The sequence below is a fragment of the Dacryopinax primogenitus genome, assembly GCF_000292625.1.
Source record: "Dacryopinax primogenitus strain DJM-731 SS1 chromosome Unknown DACRYscaffold_1, whole genome shotgun sequence".
Classification (NCBI taxonomy): Eukaryota; Fungi; Basidiomycota; class Dacrymycetes; order Dacrymycetales; family Dacrymycetaceae; genus Dacryopinax; species Dacryopinax primogenitus.
The window spans coordinates 979,388-995,124 of NW_024467198.1; the positions used below are offsets into that span (position 1 = coordinate 979,388).

A 15,737-nucleotide genomic window follows, 5' to 3' on the forward strand; every position below is an offset into this window, starting at 1 on the left:
TTACACGCAATTCTATGAAGATGTCAGCCAGATCCTCGGGGTTGCTGCGTTAGATGAGCTAAAATGCCGTACGTGCCAATGTTGTCACTTCCTAGTGACAATGATCTCATATTCTTTCCGGAGTCATCCACGGATTCTCGAATGACAGTATTCCCTTATCTGGACCATCAGGGATAATCTGCCAAGGAAAGGCGCTGATGGAAGCCGAATTGGGCAACACGCCATACACTTCGAGACTGGTCAGTGAGTTTGAGCACCTCGTAAAAGAAGACTGTGGGGTCAGCCCGTAGTGGGCTAACGCTATCGATATCCATACAGACCGAAAATACACCATACAGGCCGATAATATACAGTTCTGCACAATTCCGTCCGGCGTCATTACGGAGAAACGCAGGATCAGATAAGATGTCGGAGTGGCTGTCCAGACCCTGCCTTCGCGAAGCCTCAGCCAGCACTCAGTTCTCCTCTTCACCAACTGGCCAAGTGCTCCAAAATATCTTCGTATTCTGTCGGTGCTGGCTTTGTTTGGTCATAAAGGTACCTGGAAGGGTAACTAATGGAGACCGCGGGGCACGCGTGAGCCCTTCGCCTATACACCAACCCGTGGGCGCATAAGAGAGTCATTGGGTGAACTTGGCCACAGTTACTACAATTTGCGTGTGTCCATACCCGTCTCTCAAACCTCTAGATTTGGCTGACATATAATTGAGGCGGTACGCTATGCCGTCTACTGGAGCATCCCGTGGAATGCTAGTCGACAATAAGGCCATTCTCGCGCGATTGCACCGGCTCTGGCAGAAGAACTTCTATCCTATAGTCCTATGGATCATTGTGCTTGGCATCCTCCTGGTTATCTCAGCTTGCCACCAGTACAGACGTTCTATGGAGCGAAGTTTGGCTGTACGAAAGGATAAGGAGAATGAAGAAGAAGAAGAAACGCTGAACGGAGATGCCCATCCAGATCGGAGAACATCCTCCGTACAGTGCTTTCTGCGTATGCTCCTGAGCGAGTGGAATATCTTGATGTACCGACGGACAATACCCATGTGGTGGAACTACCGCATGACAATTGCGGAGATGCTATTCTGTTCCGGATATCTTGTTGTCCTTCTCGTCCTCGGCCTTGTGGATAGCAATGGTCTACAGTATAAGGCGTATGCGAACCGCTGCGGACATCTTGCCACGTCTCAGATTCCTCTCATTATTGGCTTGGCAGGAAAGAACAACGTTATATCTTGTATGCATGTTACACAGCACGGTATAGGTTGACTGAGCTTATTTTCAGATCTGCCCGGCATCGGTTCGGAGAAACTGAATGTGCTACACCGTGCCGCTGGGCGATCGGCACTCGTCTTAGCACTATTGCACGCTTATGGAAGGTGGCAGAATGGGTAGCTCCTCTCATTCTCGGTGCTTTAACGTCATCTGAAGATACACGCAGTCTGAAAGGGCACAACGCCATCAACACCCCAAGAATCATGTAAACAGAGTACTTCACATGGTATACTGGGAGCTAACGCAATCCACAGATGGGGTTTAGTGGCACTGTCATCGTTCACGTTGCTCACACTGATGTCTGTTCGCCCCCTGCGGAACAAGGCGTATGAATTGTTCCTTGCCACCCACATCGTCCTCGTATTGTCAGTGTTCTTCAGTGCATGCGGCTGTTTCCTGACTGGTTTCGTAGCACTTTTGTCCTCGCTGTCAGCTATCATCGCTCCAAGTCCTACCCCTACGTTTTGGTTGGATGGGTGCTTTGGGCTGTAGACCGACTGGGTCGCTGTCTGCGTGTCGGCATCCTGAACCGGTTGTGGCTGAACTTCAACCCGTTTTGGAGAAATCCCGCTTCAACTGCCACCGTCGAACTCCTGTCCGCTGACACGATGCGGATAAGTATGCGCCGTCACATGAGATGGAAACCGGGACAATATGCCTATCTAATCATGCCGACAATTTCCTTCCTCGTCTGGGAAAGCCATCCATTCACCATTGCTAGTGTCTCTGATACGAACGGACGGCAGGAGAACGAATTAACTTTCATTGTCCGAGCACGGGACGGATTCACCAAACGCTTGCTAGCTCATGCACAGCGGGGAAGAAAGCGACAGTTGGCTGTAGAGTGCGCCATGGAGGGTCCCTACGGCTGTCCGCCTTCGCTCGCCCACTTTTCCACCGCAGTACTCATCTCTGGCGGGAGTGGAGTATCATACACCCTCCCCCAATTCAAGAGCATTATTCAGTAGGGTTTCGCCTATTACCCGCACCGCTCCTCGACTGATCTGATCGGTACAGCGACGTCAGAAATGGCCGCTCGGCTACGAGATCAGTCTGCTTTATATGGGTGGTCAGGCACGCCGATCATATCTCTTGGATCAGCACCGCCCTTGCATCTATACTAGCGACTGCGCCGGAGTTTATCAATATTTCTATCCGGATATTTGTCACGCAAGATTCCGATTCTGCTGATCAGAGACCTTCGAAGCCCTTGCCGAGCTTCCCGATCATGAGTATCGCTCCCGGTCGCCCAGATTTACGAATGTTGCTGGTAGATGAAATAGAACGCGCTGCGGGAGAGGTATCTGTCAATGGCAAGTATATGCTGTCAGAATCATCACACTTGTGAGCTAACACTGGGGTAGTATGTGGTCCTCCCAGCATGACGCAGACTGTTCGGACCATCCTGGCTGAGGGTCCAGTGGCAGGGCCTGTAGCGATTCGGAGAGGCTGCCCGCCTGTAGAATTACATGTGGAGACTTTCAGTTGGTAATATGCTGTTTTTGTCGTCTGCTGTATTGTGATTCTCAATGTTCCAATATGGGTCATCGATGATATCCTCATTCATTCACATCATCCTCTGTTGGACTACGTCATTATGTACCACACTATACAGGTTCTTCATGTTATCTCGTGATCCCCGATGTGACATCGTCAACCCCATGGTGACAGACACCTAGGCATGGCTTGGATGCCTAAGCCTTCGGCCTGCCAACAAGCACGGCCCCGTTCTCCTCTTCCTCGTCGGCAGTCCAGCTCTCGAGTAAGCTTCCTGCAGTCGAACCAGCGGTACTCGCAGGGGCAGAGATGACTGGCTCAGGCTCCGTCACTGGTACGGTCTCGGGGGTAGGCTGCGGAATATCCTTGACCTCCTTAAGGACTGGTTCGGGCAGGGTGATTTCCTTCTCGGGTACGGGAATGGGTACTGGTGCGGGTGTGGGTTCAGGTTCTGGGGATATCGGAGCAGTGTTGGTTGGTGAATGGGAGATCTCGCGCAGAGCAGCGGTCATCACCTCTCGTGCTCGGGCGGTGAGGGCGGGCACGTCCGCCATGGTCATGGATGATGTATCAATAGGGGGAAGGACTGATATAGATGAGCCTCCTGTCACAGCAGAGGTGTATGCTGCTCACCTTTGATCCGCAAATCGCCACCCTTGAAGACACCATAATGATACAGCCTCCAATAGTTCTCACACACAACGGGAACTATTGGGACGCCAGCCTCCACGGCGACATGGAACGCGCCCTTCTTGAACTGTCGGAGCGTGTTCTCTTCCTTCAATGTCCGTGTCCCCTCCGGGAACACCCATAGGTTCATATCCTTCTTCTTCATCTCTTTTCCAGCGGCACTAAGACTCGCAATTGCCGATGCTGGGTCCTTGCGGTTGATGAAAAGCGCATGGGAGAGGGACATGAATTGACCTAACAGGGGCACCCACCGCAGGGACTTCTTTGCAAGGATAACGCTGTGGAGCGGGAAGATGCGACCAAGATAGAGGATATCGACCATGCTCTGGTGGTTTCCGATGAGCACGGCAGGGTGTGTATTTCGAAGGTACTCTTCGCCTTCCACTTTGTATCGTATGCCGATGATAGGGGAGGTGAAGTAGTAGAATGAACGTGCGACGACGTAGTTGATGTTCCTTCCTTGCCCTATTGGGGGCATGACTAGGGCGAGTATGACACCCCATACGGAGACGATCCCGAGAGAGCTAACAAATATCAGGCTGTTCATGTAGAACTCGAGAGCAGGGATGCGACGAAGGATGAGGGGCAAGGGAATGAGCGGGAGGAGCCATGAGAGCCACATGTTGACCGGCAATTACGTTTCCAGCTTTGTGAGGTATGGTATATGTAGACGTGCGACTATAAGATATCGTCTATGCGAATATGCGCTTGCTCGCTGACTCCCGTTGACGCGTTCGTCGTCGTTGCTGTCGTCGTGGAGGTCGTCGTCGACTCTGATAGTGTGTGCCTAGGAGTTGGAGGTGCGCGCACCTCGGTGCTCTCTCATTGCACCCGTTCCCTTGGGGGTGGCGGTGTCTTCCTTTCCCCTCCTTTCCCATTCCGGCTGGTCATCGCTCCTACTAATAATTGCCCATGAGAACGACGTGGCTGTTTCCTCAATACGCACGTAGCAATCACTGCGCATCTCGTGGAGGGCGGCGTTGTTATTGGTGTTGAAGACGCACTGGTAGCTGCTTTATACACATATGCTTGCTTCACTAAAACAAAGACTGGTTCAGACCGAAATGGTGCTTCGGTCTCCTGCTATCTTGACTTCTGGCTCGGCAATGTTGAATGTACGCTCTCACGTGCATTTTCAGTCTACTGTTCTTTGGCGCCCTTGGCTATGCCAAGTGGGGATAGATGAGGAGCTTCCCGCTCATCACCCTGTTTGAGGCTCAATCGACATACAAATGCCAAAACTCTGGTACCCTTCCTGTGATGCTGGCTGTGACGTGTCCACCTTGGCTTCACATTGATGGTATTAATATTCCGACAATACGGACCCGTTAGTTTGTGGTCCATTTACCCGATTGAACGTTAACAATAAACTAACTCCTGGACATATTATTGTCTGCCGGTACGCTTTGTTTCAGTTACGATGGCTGTCCCTGGTGGCTGCTGACAAATCCCGTCTTTGTATTTTCCCGGGATCGAAATTTGTAGGAACGTCTGGGAGCGGAGGCCTGAGCACGCAATTTCCCTCTACGATGTCGTTTTCAACCTGGATTCACCATACTGGGACACGGGTCAGTTCTCCTGTGACTGGGTATGGTGCTGCAGCGATTGCGTAATAGGTTCAGGCTTACCGTGTAAATAACGAAATACCTTCGAGAGGGGAGAGTTGCTTGTCATTTCCTTGGCTCACCCTTACACTTCATCCTCCTTGTATACCATCAACGAGTCAGTTGAATACACTCGCCCAAAATGCCTTCGACTACTTGGCCAACACCATCCGTGACGCTCCCCACTGTTCCCGAACTGGAAGATATCAACCTCTACCTGGAGAAGTTGTCGCCACAAGAAGTGCTTCTATGGGGCCTTCGTCATCTCCCGAATTTATACCAGTCTACTGCCTTTGGCATCACCGGTCTCTGTACAACACACATGCTCACGACCTTTCCGACTTCTGCCTTCCCCGAGCCTTCCAATCCCCAGGTACCAATGATCTTCGTCGATACCCTATATCATTTCCAAGAGACCCTTGAGCTGAAGGACGAAGTCGAGAAAAAATACAATGTTCCGGTCATCGTTGCGAAACCACAAGACTGCGAGACCGTGGCCGACTTCGAGGCGAAACACGGTGAACGTCTGTGGGAGCGCAACGAACCGACCTACGACTTCCTCGTGAAGGTTGATCCAGCCCGTCGGATATACGAAAAACTGGCCGTCAAATCCCTCTTGACTGGCCGGAGGAGGTCGCAGGGTGCCGCACGTGCAAAGCTCAGCCCTCTCGAGATTGACGAGACCGGCATGTTCAAGCTCAATCCCCTATTCAGCTGGTCTTTGGAACAGGTACAGACCTACTTAGACGAGAACGACGTCCCGAAAAACAAGCTTCTCTCGCAAGGGTACAAGAGCGTTGGAGACTGGCACTCTACTACAAAGTCTAAGGAGGGGGAAGGCGAGCGTGATGGTCGCTGGCGAGGACGCGAAGAGAAGACTGAGTGCGGATTGCACGAGGACTACTTCAAGCTCAAGTTGTTGGCTAAGAAGCAGAAGGTTCGTATTTCCTTATTTGGAAACTATGTCCAGGCACTTACCCACGGTCCTATAGCGTGAGGAGGAGCTTCGTCGCCGAGATGAGGCACAGGACAAGCTACAGGGGAGCTTTGCGTCATTAGAAATTTCCGAGAAGACGGCCACCGAGACTACAGCATAGAGGATCTGCAATGTAACAAATAGAAGAATGCAACACAGGTTTCATTAGATTGCGGTGGGTTTATAACATATCATTACATGACCTCCCCCCACGGACCTTCAAAACACAACAGGCCCGGCGTATTCTGCCATGCCTGTGAATACCCCCGGGACTGTAGACTGGTCGTTCCCTCGCGTCTCCACCGCTCCATGCAGATGTACGCCACAAAGATGTAGTCCATCGTATCGAGCAGATCGATTGATATATGAAAGATCGCTGGTATACGCTCTCGGAATAGGCCCATTGGTACTCGAGTATCATACGCGAGCGCCGTGCCGCTGGCGTCCGTCAACTGAGGGTATTGTCAGCCATGTTTCGGAACTGCTCTTGCCGAGACGACATACCGTAAAATGGTCCTTGGAGAACGACGCATAGATCTCTTCATCGATGTCGATCCGATACATCCTGGTTAACCGCGTCAATGGACGCTCGGCGGCCGAACAAGTTTCCAGAACTTACATGCTGCGAGGCTTGACTACGAGCAAGAAGTCTTCCAGGGACTGAGCCTGTTGCTCCGAGAACTTGACTTTGATGTACTCGCCATCGTCTTTACTGCGGTAGAGCCTTGCAACTTCCCTTGTCCGACCGTGGGTGGTGCATGTGATACAGCATCCTCGTGCAACACGAGTAGCCTTGTATACAAGATCGCTCCCTCTGTGACTGAAGGACATGTTGAAGGGGGTATCACGGGAAATGGAGAACTCCAATTGTCCTAAATCGATCTCAACTTCATAGCCGCTTCCTTCGAGTTTCTGTTGATATTGGCGGATGGGAGACATGCGAGCCAGAATGAGTGTTGATGATAGATGATGGTATGCGGGGCTTAGCGGCTACTTATACAGATCAAGAGCATGCCTCCTGCCTACAAATAAAGGCGGAGTCTGGCCCCCCGCAGATCCCGATGTGTTCGGCAAGGACAATAGATTTGGATGCGAAGAATAGGAAAGATAGACCACTTTAGGCCAAGTTCCAAAAAGACCGAAAATCTTCTGTATCGGTTGTAGGGACGAACGCATGGACCAGTAAGAGCGCGCCTTTTACGTTGACCCGATTAGATAGAGTCTGATCAGATATTGGCATAGCCACCCCGTTTAACCAGGGGGGCGTTAAGGCGCCTCCAGAATCTCCCCAGGATCGGAGACTGCTTAACCACTTACTGTCAACACTGGAAGTGTAAGCGCAGCACGAAGATACGATGTTGTGTGGTTCAGGAAATCCGACCGCTCATTCAAGTTCATGGGCGTTGGGGAGGAACTCTCAAAACTCACTAGTAAAGCATCCACCGTCGTACTATGCTTCGAGGAGTTCCGACCAAAACGATTGGAAGGTGGAGGCCAAATGGAGGTTCTTGTGAACTACAACAGTTCCCATGACCAAGTACTAAAGAAGAACAAATTTGGAATTCGATCAGATTTGTGAAGGTGCGGCCTCAATTCATAGCGTTTTCAGGAGCTTGCAAGCTGAGTCCTCCAGGGCCAGTCATCTGCCATGCTTGCGAATATGGCTTTGCTGTGATAGATGTTCGACCATCGAGCCTGAATCTCTCCATACAGATGTATGCGGCGAATACAGTGCCCATTGCATCGAGAAGATCGACGGACGCATCGAACGTTTCGGGCACAGGGTGGCGTGAAAAACCAGACGGGACACGGGTGTCGTATCCCAGAAGTACATCATCAGGGCTCGTCAGCTGCAGAGACATGTGAACAATGCGTTCTAGAAGACCGGGGAACACCTTACCACGAACCGATCCGACGTGTACGCGCAGTGAAGAATGCGATTGCCAGCTCGAAATTGGTGTTCACTGGATGACAGAGATAAAGATTGGCGCGACGGAAGTGGAGAACCGACCGACCGACTTACATTCCATGATCGTCGACCGGCTCTAAGAAGTCTCCCAAGGACCGCTTCCCATGTCCCTGAAATTGGATCGTGGCCCGGATCTTCTTACCAGTATAATCCCACTCAATCGTAGCCAGGTCTGTCGACTGGCCTGCGGCTTGACGTGTGATAGTCGACACACCCCACTTCGTTGCACAGCGGAAGACGATATCCTCGGCCGGTAATGTGAAGGACGTGAACTCGAGATCGCTTGGATAAATCATGAAGTGGAGGGAGTCGGAGCCGCTTCCCGCGGGAAAGGAATGAAGACGTCTCTTTCGCGCCCGCTCGTTCGCTTGTTGACGGTGATTGAAGGAAAAAAGCCACCCGCCGGACATTTTTGGAGAGGTTACTGAGACCCTCCCTTGTCATCCCATGACAGCTCTTTATACGTTCCTCGATCGGCGCCTGAGAAGAGTTGCTCAACTGCGGAGCGGCATGGGTTTCTGGGAGGTCACATTCACCGTGTGTTGCCAGGACCTGGTCTAGGCTCCGATCGGTAGGTTTAATGGGAGTTTTATGCCCTGTCCTGAGAAAAATCGCTCCTTCTTTCACGTGTATCCAGGAAATTCGGCCTGTATATTCCCAAAATACCCCTATTGCAGCTGAGGGCGACACGCGGTGATTGGTACGTGCATCACGGGCAAGGGAATCTTGGCGACGTTCTTGGGGCTCCGCATCCGGAGCAGCGCGGAGCCATCCGGCAGAGTATAAGCACGAGAGAGAATAAAACGCCCGATTGGGGAAAAACGGACAAGCCTAGGCATCAGAGGGTGCAGAATCAGTGGTTCAGGGTGCCGAGTGCCATCTGGGAGGACCCTCCGTCCCGACCGCATTATATTCAGTTCGATATTTGTCTTACGTATGGTAGAATTCGAAAAGGGCTGGGAAAACCGCGAAACGTACCCCAATTTGAGCGCTGCAGTTAACGTAACGGCTCAAAGTGAAGATAATCATGTGGGCAACCTGCCCTGACTCGGAATGCTCTAGGGATCGGCGACTGGGCCGCTGTTTCTCCCATGACAGATCACTCATGGTTGCTCACACATAGGGTGATGGGAATCAAGGGGTACATGTGTCACCAGGATATATCAAAATAAGGTATCTTTGTCCTCCACCGTTCATTGACTATGAACAGTCGGCATGCTTCTTTGCAGTGTCTGCCATTCTTGAGAATATGGCCTTGGCAGGATACTTGCCCTGCCGTCCCGCCTGGCGCATTCCATACATATGTAGGCCACGAACACGAAGTCCATGGCATCGAAGAGATCAATGGAAACTTCGAAACAATCAGGAGTTAGGCGATGGGTTGGTCCATGAGGAGTACGGGTGTCATGACCGAGCAGAGCGTCGTTCGAATCAGTCAGCTAATAAAACATGGGAGTATCGCGCATTTCTCGGTATATTAGCGATAGAACTTACAACGAACCGATCAGAGGTGAAAGCGCAATGGAAATCTCTCCCGTTCACCGTGAACTGATGTTCCCTGACATTTGGAATTGAGTACGATGACGAAAGATCCAAGGAAAATTCAGAAGCTCACAGCCCGATGTCCTGAACCGGCGGCAAAAACTGTTCTACCCTGATAGCGGGGTGCCCTCCGAACTGAATCATGGTTTCTCCCCCCTCAACCTCACTCCAGTAGATCTTGGCCAATCCCGTGGATTTGCCATCGACTTTGCGAGTAATCGATGTTGTGGTTCCTTTCGTAGATGTCTTGTACACAAGCGCGTTGCCAAGAAGTGTGAAAGTGAGATGCGTGGGATCGTCGTGGGAGATCATGAAGTGCAAGAAGTTGGGACCGACGGCATGACGGTTCAGTTTGTTCCGTCGCGCTGCTTGCATCCAAAAAATCCAACAGGCCATTTCGTAAATGCTGTGGAAGTTATTGGCGAGCGGAGATGCGTAAGTCATCATATCGGGCTTGTACTACCGTAAATCCGGCGAGGGGAGAGATGACGGCCGGCTTTAAAAGCGGCCCAACGTCATCCCCACTTTCAGCGTCGCTTGCGATGTTGCCAGTCGACCGACAAAACGGTCCGGCAGGCGCGGCTTCGGGATGGGCAGCGGTGCAGGCGACGCCAGCCAGCAAGGGATTCCATACCAGGACGATAACCTCGTGCCTTGGGTGCGATAGCAGGTTAACACATTCAAAGCTCGAGAGGTGATCGAATGGATTGTGGGGGACATAGCCACGTCAGTCCCGATCACACCCATTTTGAAGGTCCAATTATTGCCCGATACCGGGCAAGGTAGCTCAACGGGGTATTGCCATATTAGGAATAATACGCGGTGTTGAATTCACGAGGAAAGGTTAGACCCGCTGATCCCACACTACCCCGCCATCGAAAATACGCCCTGCCCGAGTGTCCCCGTTCCTCCGTCGCGCCACGCCTGTGAATATGCTCTCGACTGCACACCCGCTGACCTCTCCCGTCGTGCGCGTTCCATGCAGAGGTAGGCGATGAAGATGTAGTCCATGACGTCGAGCAGGTCGGCTGACACGTCGAACGAATCTGGGGTGGGGTGGCGGAAGAGCCCGGCGGGGACACGGTTGTCCTGACCTAGCAGGGTATCGTCAGGGTTCGTCAACTTGCGACGGAGTGAGTAGGGGTCTGGAACGGTTGAAATGGTGACGTACAACGAAGTGATCCGTTGCAAACGAGGCGTGCAAAGTTCGACCTTTGGCAACAAAACGATGTTCCCTACATTATCTGAAGTTAGATTCTGACGAAGTAAATGCCATAGTGACGTACAACCCGACATCTTTAACGAACTTGAGGAACTCTTCTAGATGCATTTCTTCCTGTCCAACGATGTCGACCATTATCGTCCCTATTTCGAAGTTTTGCCACCGTATATTGGCAACCTCGCGGGACTCGTCCCCATTCTTGCAGACGATGTTCGATATGTGATGTGCGGTGGTGGACTTGTAGACCAATGTGCCTCCTTTCTGCGTGAAGGACAATTCGAGGATATCGCCATGCGAAACGGAGAAATGAAGATAGTTTGGGTCGTCTTCGAGGGCTGCCGCTGCCGGGTGTAGCTTCTGCTGTGATTCCCCTGCCCTCCTGTGCCAAATATGCGCCATGGTAAATATGCCAACCGACTTGAGCGATTGTACAATTCTCCTCAGGAGTTTTATACCCCTTCAGACTGACGCGGTAAGAGCAAGGCAGTGCTCAGAACCATCAAGTCGGATTGCGCAGCATGGTCCACGTCGGTACGACACCAGGAGTTGTACTCAAGTTAACCAGTCAGATTTCCGTTGATAGCGAGCGTATGCCCCGGGATAGCAGCCCATCAACACGCTGTCACAATGCGCCTATCAGCCAGCAGTTGGTCGTGAGGTAAAGAGCGTTAGAGGACAGCCACCTCTGTGAATGGGCAAGGGTCGACCGTAGAGGACACCTTGGCCACATTCTTCCAACCAATGTCCAAACCTGTTCAGCTCATCGTCCAGCTACCGTACAACAGACCTCAAGATGGATCAGTATCCAATCCGCCAATAGTCAGTTGAGTTGCAGGATATGTGAGAGGGCGATCACTCATGCATTGTATAGATCCACTGGACGCCGGATAGCGAGCAGCTCTTCTGGGAGGTCATCGCCAAGCACAGGGATTCAGAAGGGACGTCGATAGAATGTGCGTCTGTATGCTATGGCCGTCATAGAAGGTGCTAACGTTAGGTAAAGGGTCTGCACTTGCTGATCATCTACAAGTTCCCCTTCCCTATCTGCTGTACCGAGCCGGAAAGCGCTTCGAGGAGGGTTTACAGGCAGTCCAGCACCTCAAGGCGATGACCAGTTCTCCCGATGCTCAAACAGCTGAAGGATCAAAGGAGCGAAGACCGAGCAACGCGATGCTTCGACGGCTTTCTGGGCAGAACTCGACTCTTCGTGGTGGGCGAGGTTCGCCTTTGCACCTGTCGCCTAAAGCGGGCACGCTCCGCTTGGGAGCTTCTGGCTACCAATCTGATTTGCATGTCCGGGCACCTTCGTCTTCTTCTATTGCTACGATGACACATCGAGCTCTGTATCCTCCCAATTCTGGACGGTCCTTCTCGGCAATCGAGTCCGGCTCATCGTCGGACGAGGACGACGAAGGCGCTGCGGAAGAAGAAGAGGAACAGCAGGCGATGGAGAAAGAGGAAGCATCACGCAGGATCCGGGAGCTCGAGCGACTCGTCAATCCCAACACGATGCAGTTTGCCCAGTCGGCGCGGTCTCACGTCTCTCCGTCTCCCGTACGGACCCGTTTGTCTGCCCAGAAGCCACAATCACCAGCTTCCAGCTCTGTTAATACAGACCGATACGAAGCGTCTGCATCAGCATCTCCGACTTCTCCCCCCTCGGCTGGTGTGCCACCGCAGGGAACAGCTCGCAGGGGGGACATGCAGAGCTCTCTGAGCCCGCCTGCATCTGTCCTCCAACGAGGACGACAAGAGCTTCGGGTATCGACAAGCGATCGGACTGCCAACAGCACCGCACCGTCCACATCATCGAGCTTCAGCGATATCAGCGATGTCTCTACGTCGGCGTTTGAGGAGGCTGCTGGGACCTCTGTTCGTCCTGCTGTTCCGTCACGACTGTGAGTTTGCCCAATTGCGGAAGAACGGATGCTGACTGAGATTCAGCACTGTATTTGCTCGGAATCATCTGGGAAGACACTATTGACCCGGGGCGCTCTGTTAACGACATTATGGCAATGTAAACTACCTACGCATCAATATGCAATCTCTTTCATCTGTTCTTCGACAATGATGCTGCGCAACGACCCTTGATGGATGATATGAACGCGTCATTGTCCTCTTTGTAATAAAGTGTTACGCGTCCTTTTCCTTTGTTTTTTTCTAGTCTATTCCCCAATACATTACCAATTACCAATTGAGGACCAATACCATACCTGGCTCATGCAGAATGTACTAGAATATTACTAACCCTCAATAGCAGGACGAACGGGGTAAGCCCCTGTGAAGGCTGTGAACGCCCAGAGCTTCTGCTTTGGCGCCTTTCATCACTTGAACTCGAGCCTCTACCTGCACTTACCACTCACTGTCCCATCAAAATACAAGCATCACCCATTACTTACTTACTTACTTACTCTATACCTCTGATCATCACCACACTCGTCAGTATGCGCCTCACGTTCGCCACTGACCTCGGTCAGACGTACACGATCGAGATAGACCCTCAGATGGAGCTGGAGAACATAATGGCCCTCCTCGAAGCAGAGGTACGGCCTCGCTCATTCACCTACACCCAACTACAGTATACAGTATACAGTACTGATATCGGAGTACAGTGCGGCATCCCAGCAGCGGAACAAAATATCTCTTACGAGGGCAAGGACCTTACCGATCCTAAGAAGACAGTGACAGAGTATGGTATACGGGACGACGCGATGCTTGTCATTCGCAGGCGGGTGCTCGTCGCTGGCAGGTGAGCACGAGCTTATGGAAGGAAGAAGGAAGGCGCAGGCTTAGGGTATTAGGTCGGCGGAACAGGATGCGGAGATGATGCGCCTGCAGGTGCTGGGTGACCCGGCACTTATGCAGCAGCTGCGGGAGGTACGCTTCCCGCTCTCCCCCCTCGCACCGTACCTTCTCTGACTAGTATACCTAGACCCAACCCGAGCTAGCCCAAGCAGCACAAGGCGACCCCCACCGCTGGGCCCAGCTGCTCTCAACACACATGGAACGTCAACGTGCTGCCGAAACCGAGCGGCAAAGGAACGTCGCCGCTCTGAATGCGGACCCGTTCGATATCGACGCGCAGAGAAGGATCGAGGAGGCTATTAGGCAGGAAGCGGTATTGGAGAACTTGGAGCATGCGATGGAGTATACCCCTGAGGCGTTTGGGAGGGTGACGATGTTATAGTGCGTCCCGTTCCTGTTCCTGCATTCCTGTGCCCCCTGCTTCCTGGTGCTGATCCTGGACTCTGGACAGCATCCCCGTGGAAGTAAACGGCGTCAAAGTGGTCGCCTTCGTAGACAGCGGCGCGCAATCAACGATCATCAGTCCCTCCTGCGCCGAAAAATGCGGGATAATGCGTCTTCTCGACAAACGTTTTTCCGGGATCGCAAAAGGCGTCGGGACAGCTCAGATCCTAGGACGAGTCCATAGCGCGCAGATGAAAGTCGCGGACTTGCACTTGGCGTGCGCGTTCACTGTCATGGAAGGAAGGGACGTGGATTTGCTGTTTGGACTGGACATGCTCAGAGCACATCAGGCGATCATCGATTTGGAAAAAGGAGTACTGAGGATCCAAGGCCGGGAAGTCCCGTTTTTGCCAGAACATGAGCTGCCGGAACATGCGAGGAATTATTATGCGCCGGAGGAGCTGTTGCAGCGGGAGAGGGAGAGGGGAGGCGCTGCGTCGGGCTCTGGGGGAGGAGCTGGAGGACATTTTCCGGGAGGGGGGCAGAGGCTTGGGGCCCTTCCTGCCAGCTCAGCGCCAACTAGTGGGCAGAGATTAGGCGGCCCTCCTCCTCCCACTGCTCCTGCTCCTGCTCCCGCTCATGCGACTGATGCGCCTACGCCCTTCCCGGAATCGGCGATCAAGACGCTTATGGAGATGGGCGTGCCGAGGGAAGAGGCGATCCGACTTCTGGAGATGGCGGGTGGGAACTTGGACGTCGCGGCATCGATGTTATTCTGAGGCTGAGGTGTTTTCCTGTTCGTTCTGTTCTGTTCTGTGCTGTTCTGTTCTGTGCTGTTATGGGTGAGGGGGTGGGTTCGGTGATGCGTGGGATTGGAAGGGGAATGGATGGGATGGGATAGGATCACGCTACAGTACGTTAAAGTTCGTTTACGCGGGCAGTGGGTAGGGAACGAGAACGAAATGTATCATACTAGGGAGAATCAAGTCGCCGTCCGCTACAAGATCCAATGTTGTACTTCCAATCCAACCGATAGCTAGAGCACAAGAAAATCCTTCCCACTTCCCTGCTTCCCCTTCCCCCCAAACCACCTACCACCTACCACCTACAGCCTCGCCCTCTCCCTCTCCCCTTCCCTCTCCCTCCCCTCCTCCTCCACAGAGTTAACAAGCGTCCCCACCCCCCCACCAACCCACACCCTCACCTCATCCCCATGCTTCAACACTACCTGCGGGTTCCTTGCGAACCCGCACCCGGCGGGCGTGCCTGTCCAGAGGAGCGAGCCTGGCTGGAGAGTAGTACCTTGGGAGAGGAAGGAGATCGATTCCGCTACAGAGAAGATCATGTTCCTGCGTATGCGTGCGCGTGCGTTAGCCCCTGCAGTGGTTTGGCTGAGTTCAAGGGGAGGGGGGGGGGGGGGGAACGAACCGGGTGTTCCCATCCTGCATCACCTCTCCATTCAGAGTCGTCCTCAAGCCCAAATTCTGCGGGTCCCCGATAGCCCCAGCCCGAACCAAAACCGGACCCCAAGGCGCACTCCCATCAAACCCTTTCGAGAACCCAAACTGGGGTACCGCCGCCTGATGCATCCTAAAGCTCACATCATTCCCGCCAGTATAGCCTAGAACGTAGTCCAGCGCTCGGGAAGGGGGGACATCACGTGCCTGACGGGAGATGACAAGGACGAGCTCGGCTTCGTAGTCTGAGAGATGGAGTTGGGGGGGTTGGAGAGAGATGGGGATTGGGATTGGGGAAAAGGGGGAGGAGAGGGAG

General features: G+C 52.9%; 8 protein-coding genes across 8 annotated transcripts in view; 3 read left to right on the forward strand and 5 right to left on the reverse strand.

The window, feature by feature from the left end:
- Window positions 1-495: 495 nt before the first annotated feature.
- On the forward strand, window positions 496-4,236 carry DACRYDRAFT_60933 (uncharacterized protein). Its single transcript, XM_040775655.1, has 9 exons — window positions 496-657; window positions 711-1,237; window positions 1,286-1,391; window positions 1,442-1,480; window positions 1,530-1,640; window positions 1,688-2,239; window positions 2,293-2,588; window positions 2,640-3,358; window positions 3,406-4,236. Exons 2-8 carry the CDS (start codon window positions 721-723, stop codon window positions 2,765-2,767), a joined length of 1,749 nt encoding a protein of 582 aa, XP_040633172.1. The 5' UTR covers window positions 496-657; window positions 711-720; the 3' UTR covers window positions 2,768-3,358; window positions 3,406-4,236.
- A 919-nt stretch (window positions 4,237-5,155) lies between these two features.
- DACRYDRAFT_19508 (phosophoadenylyl-sulfate reductase) lies at window positions 5,156-6,189 on the forward strand. Its single transcript, XM_040771541.1, has 2 exons — window positions 5,156-6,003; window positions 6,059-6,189. The coding sequence occupies exons 1-2, from the start codon at window positions 5,209-5,211 to the stop codon at window positions 6,161-6,163; spliced, it is 900 nt and encodes a 299-aa protein (XP_040633173.1). The 5' UTR covers window positions 5,156-5,208; the 3' UTR covers window positions 6,164-6,189.
- Window positions 6,190-6,221: 32 nt separating this feature from the next.
- On the reverse strand, window positions 6,222-6,981 carry DACRYDRAFT_113011 (uncharacterized protein; the record flags this gene model as incomplete). The annotated part of the gene is made up of 3 exons (XM_040769546.1): window positions 6,222-6,494; window positions 6,547-6,607; window positions 6,662-6,981. 3 exons carry the CDS (start codon window positions 6,979-6,981, stop codon window positions 6,237-6,239), a joined length of 639 nt encoding a protein of 212 aa, XP_040633174.1. The 3' UTR covers window positions 6,222-6,236.
- A 478-nt stretch (window positions 6,982-7,459) lies between these two features.
- Window positions 7,460-8,689, reverse strand: DACRYDRAFT_19510 (uncharacterized protein; the record flags this gene model as incomplete). The annotated part of the gene is made up of 3 exons (XM_040771542.1): window positions 8,066-8,689; window positions 7,943-8,006; window positions 7,460-7,892 (listed from the first exon to the last, which is right to left on the reverse strand). Coding segments are annotated over exons 1-3 (676 nt in total), but the record flags the coding sequence as incomplete, so codon positions are not given.
- Window positions 8,690-9,198: 509 nt separating this feature from the next.
- DACRYDRAFT_19511 (uncharacterized protein) lies at window positions 9,199-10,076 on the reverse strand. The gene is made up of 3 exons (XM_040771543.1): window positions 9,627-10,076; window positions 9,506-9,569; window positions 9,199-9,450 (listed from the first exon to the last, which is right to left on the reverse strand). The coding sequence occupies exons 1-3, from the start codon at window positions 9,998-10,000 to the stop codon at window positions 9,205-9,207; spliced, it is 684 nt and encodes a 227-aa protein (XP_040633176.1). The 5' UTR covers window positions 10,001-10,076; the 3' UTR covers window positions 9,199-9,204.
- A 136-nt stretch (window positions 10,077-10,212) lies between these two features.
- On the reverse strand, window positions 10,213-11,084 carry DACRYDRAFT_92350 (uncharacterized protein). Its single transcript, XM_040777063.1, has 3 exons — window positions 10,840-11,084; window positions 10,725-10,788; window positions 10,213-10,675 (listed from the first exon to the last, which is right to left on the reverse strand). The coding sequence occupies exons 1-3, from the start codon at window positions 10,908-10,910 to the stop codon at window positions 10,418-10,420; spliced, it is 393 nt and encodes a 130-aa protein (XP_040633177.1). The 5' UTR covers window positions 10,911-11,084; the 3' UTR covers window positions 10,213-10,417.
- A 782-nt stretch (window positions 11,085-11,866) lies between these two features.
- DACRYDRAFT_19513 (uncharacterized protein) lies at window positions 11,867-12,915 on the forward strand. Its single transcript, XM_040771544.1, has 2 exons — window positions 11,867-12,673; window positions 12,720-12,915. Exons 1-2 carry the CDS (start codon window positions 11,883-11,885, stop codon window positions 12,757-12,759), a joined length of 831 nt encoding a protein of 276 aa, XP_040633178.1. The 5' UTR covers window positions 11,867-11,882; the 3' UTR covers window positions 12,760-12,915.
- Window positions 12,916-15,069: 2,154 nt separating this feature from the next.
- DACRYDRAFT_92353 (uncharacterized protein) overlaps window positions 15,070-15,737 on the reverse strand; it is a gene marked incomplete at its 3' end in the record, with an annotated part of 1,539 nt that continues 871 nt past the window's right edge. The window contains exons 2-3 of the mRNA XM_040777064.1: window positions 15,393-15,652; window positions 15,070-15,313 (exon numbers count right to left, since the gene is read on the reverse strand). Of these exons, the coding sequence (XP_040633179.1) occupies window positions 15,070-15,313; window positions 15,393-15,652 (504 nt within the window). The remainder of the gene's footprint in view (window positions 15,314-15,392; window positions 15,653-15,737) is intronic.

What these genes read in the sequence shown, in the direction of transcription:
- DACRYDRAFT_92350 (XM_040777063.1), bottom strand. Translation starts at nt 10,910, where the DNA reads ATGGTCGACATCGTTGGACAGGAAGAAATGCATCTAGAAGAGTTCCTC. An exon ending in TTCGTTAAAGATGTCGGGTT is followed by an intron (nt 10,789 to 10,839) that starts GTACGTCACTAT and finishes CAGATAATGTAG; the next exon opens with GGAACATCGTTTTGTTGCCA. An exon ending in TTGCAACGGATCACTTCGTT is followed by an intron (nt 10,676 to 10,724) that starts GTACGTCACCAT and finishes CTCCGTCGCAAG; the next exon opens with TTGACGAACCCTGACGATAC.
- DACRYDRAFT_60933 (XM_040775655.1), top strand. Translation starts at nt 721, where the DNA reads ATGCCGTCTACTGGAGCATCCCGTGGAATGCTAGTCGACAATAAGGCC. An exon ending in TATGGAAGGTGGCAGAATGG is followed by an intron (nt 1,392 to 1,441) that starts GTAGCTCCTCTC and finishes AGATACACGCAG; the next exon opens with TCTGAAAGGGCACAACGCCA. An exon ending in CAATTCAAGAGCATTATTCA is followed by an intron (nt 2,240 to 2,292) that starts GTAGGGTTTCGC and finishes TGATCGGTACAG; the next exon opens with CGACGTCAGAAATGGCCGCT.
- DACRYDRAFT_19511 (XM_040771543.1), bottom strand. Translation starts at nt 10,000, where the DNA reads ATGATGACTTACGCATCTCCGCTCGCCAATAACTTCCACAGCATTTAC. An exon ending in CCGGTTCAGGACATCGGGCT is followed by an intron (nt 9,570 to 9,626) that starts GTGAGCTTCTGA and finishes TCCAAATGTCAG; the next exon opens with GGAACATCAGTTCACGGTGA. An exon ending in TCACCTCTGATCGGTTCGTT is followed by an intron (nt 9,451 to 9,505) that starts GTAAGTTCTATC and finishes ATGTTTTATTAG; the next exon opens with CTGACTGATTCGAACGACGC.
- DACRYDRAFT_19513 (XM_040771544.1), top strand. Translation starts at nt 11,883, where the DNA reads ATGACCAGTTCTCCCGATGCTCAAACAGCTGAAGGATCAAAGGAGCGA. An exon ending in CCTGCTGTTCCGTCACGACT is followed by an intron (nt 12,674 to 12,719) that starts GTGAGTTTGCCC and finishes ACTGAGATTCAG; the next exon opens with CACTGTATTTGCTCGGAATC.
- DACRYDRAFT_19508 (XM_040771541.1), top strand. Translation starts at nt 5,209, where the DNA reads ATGCCTTCGACTACTTGGCCAACACCATCCGTGACGCTCCCCACTGTT. An exon ending in TGTTGGCTAAGAAGCAGAAG is followed by an intron (nt 6,004 to 6,058) that starts GTTCGTATTTCC and finishes ACGGTCCTATAG; the next exon opens with CGTGAGGAGGAGCTTCGTCG.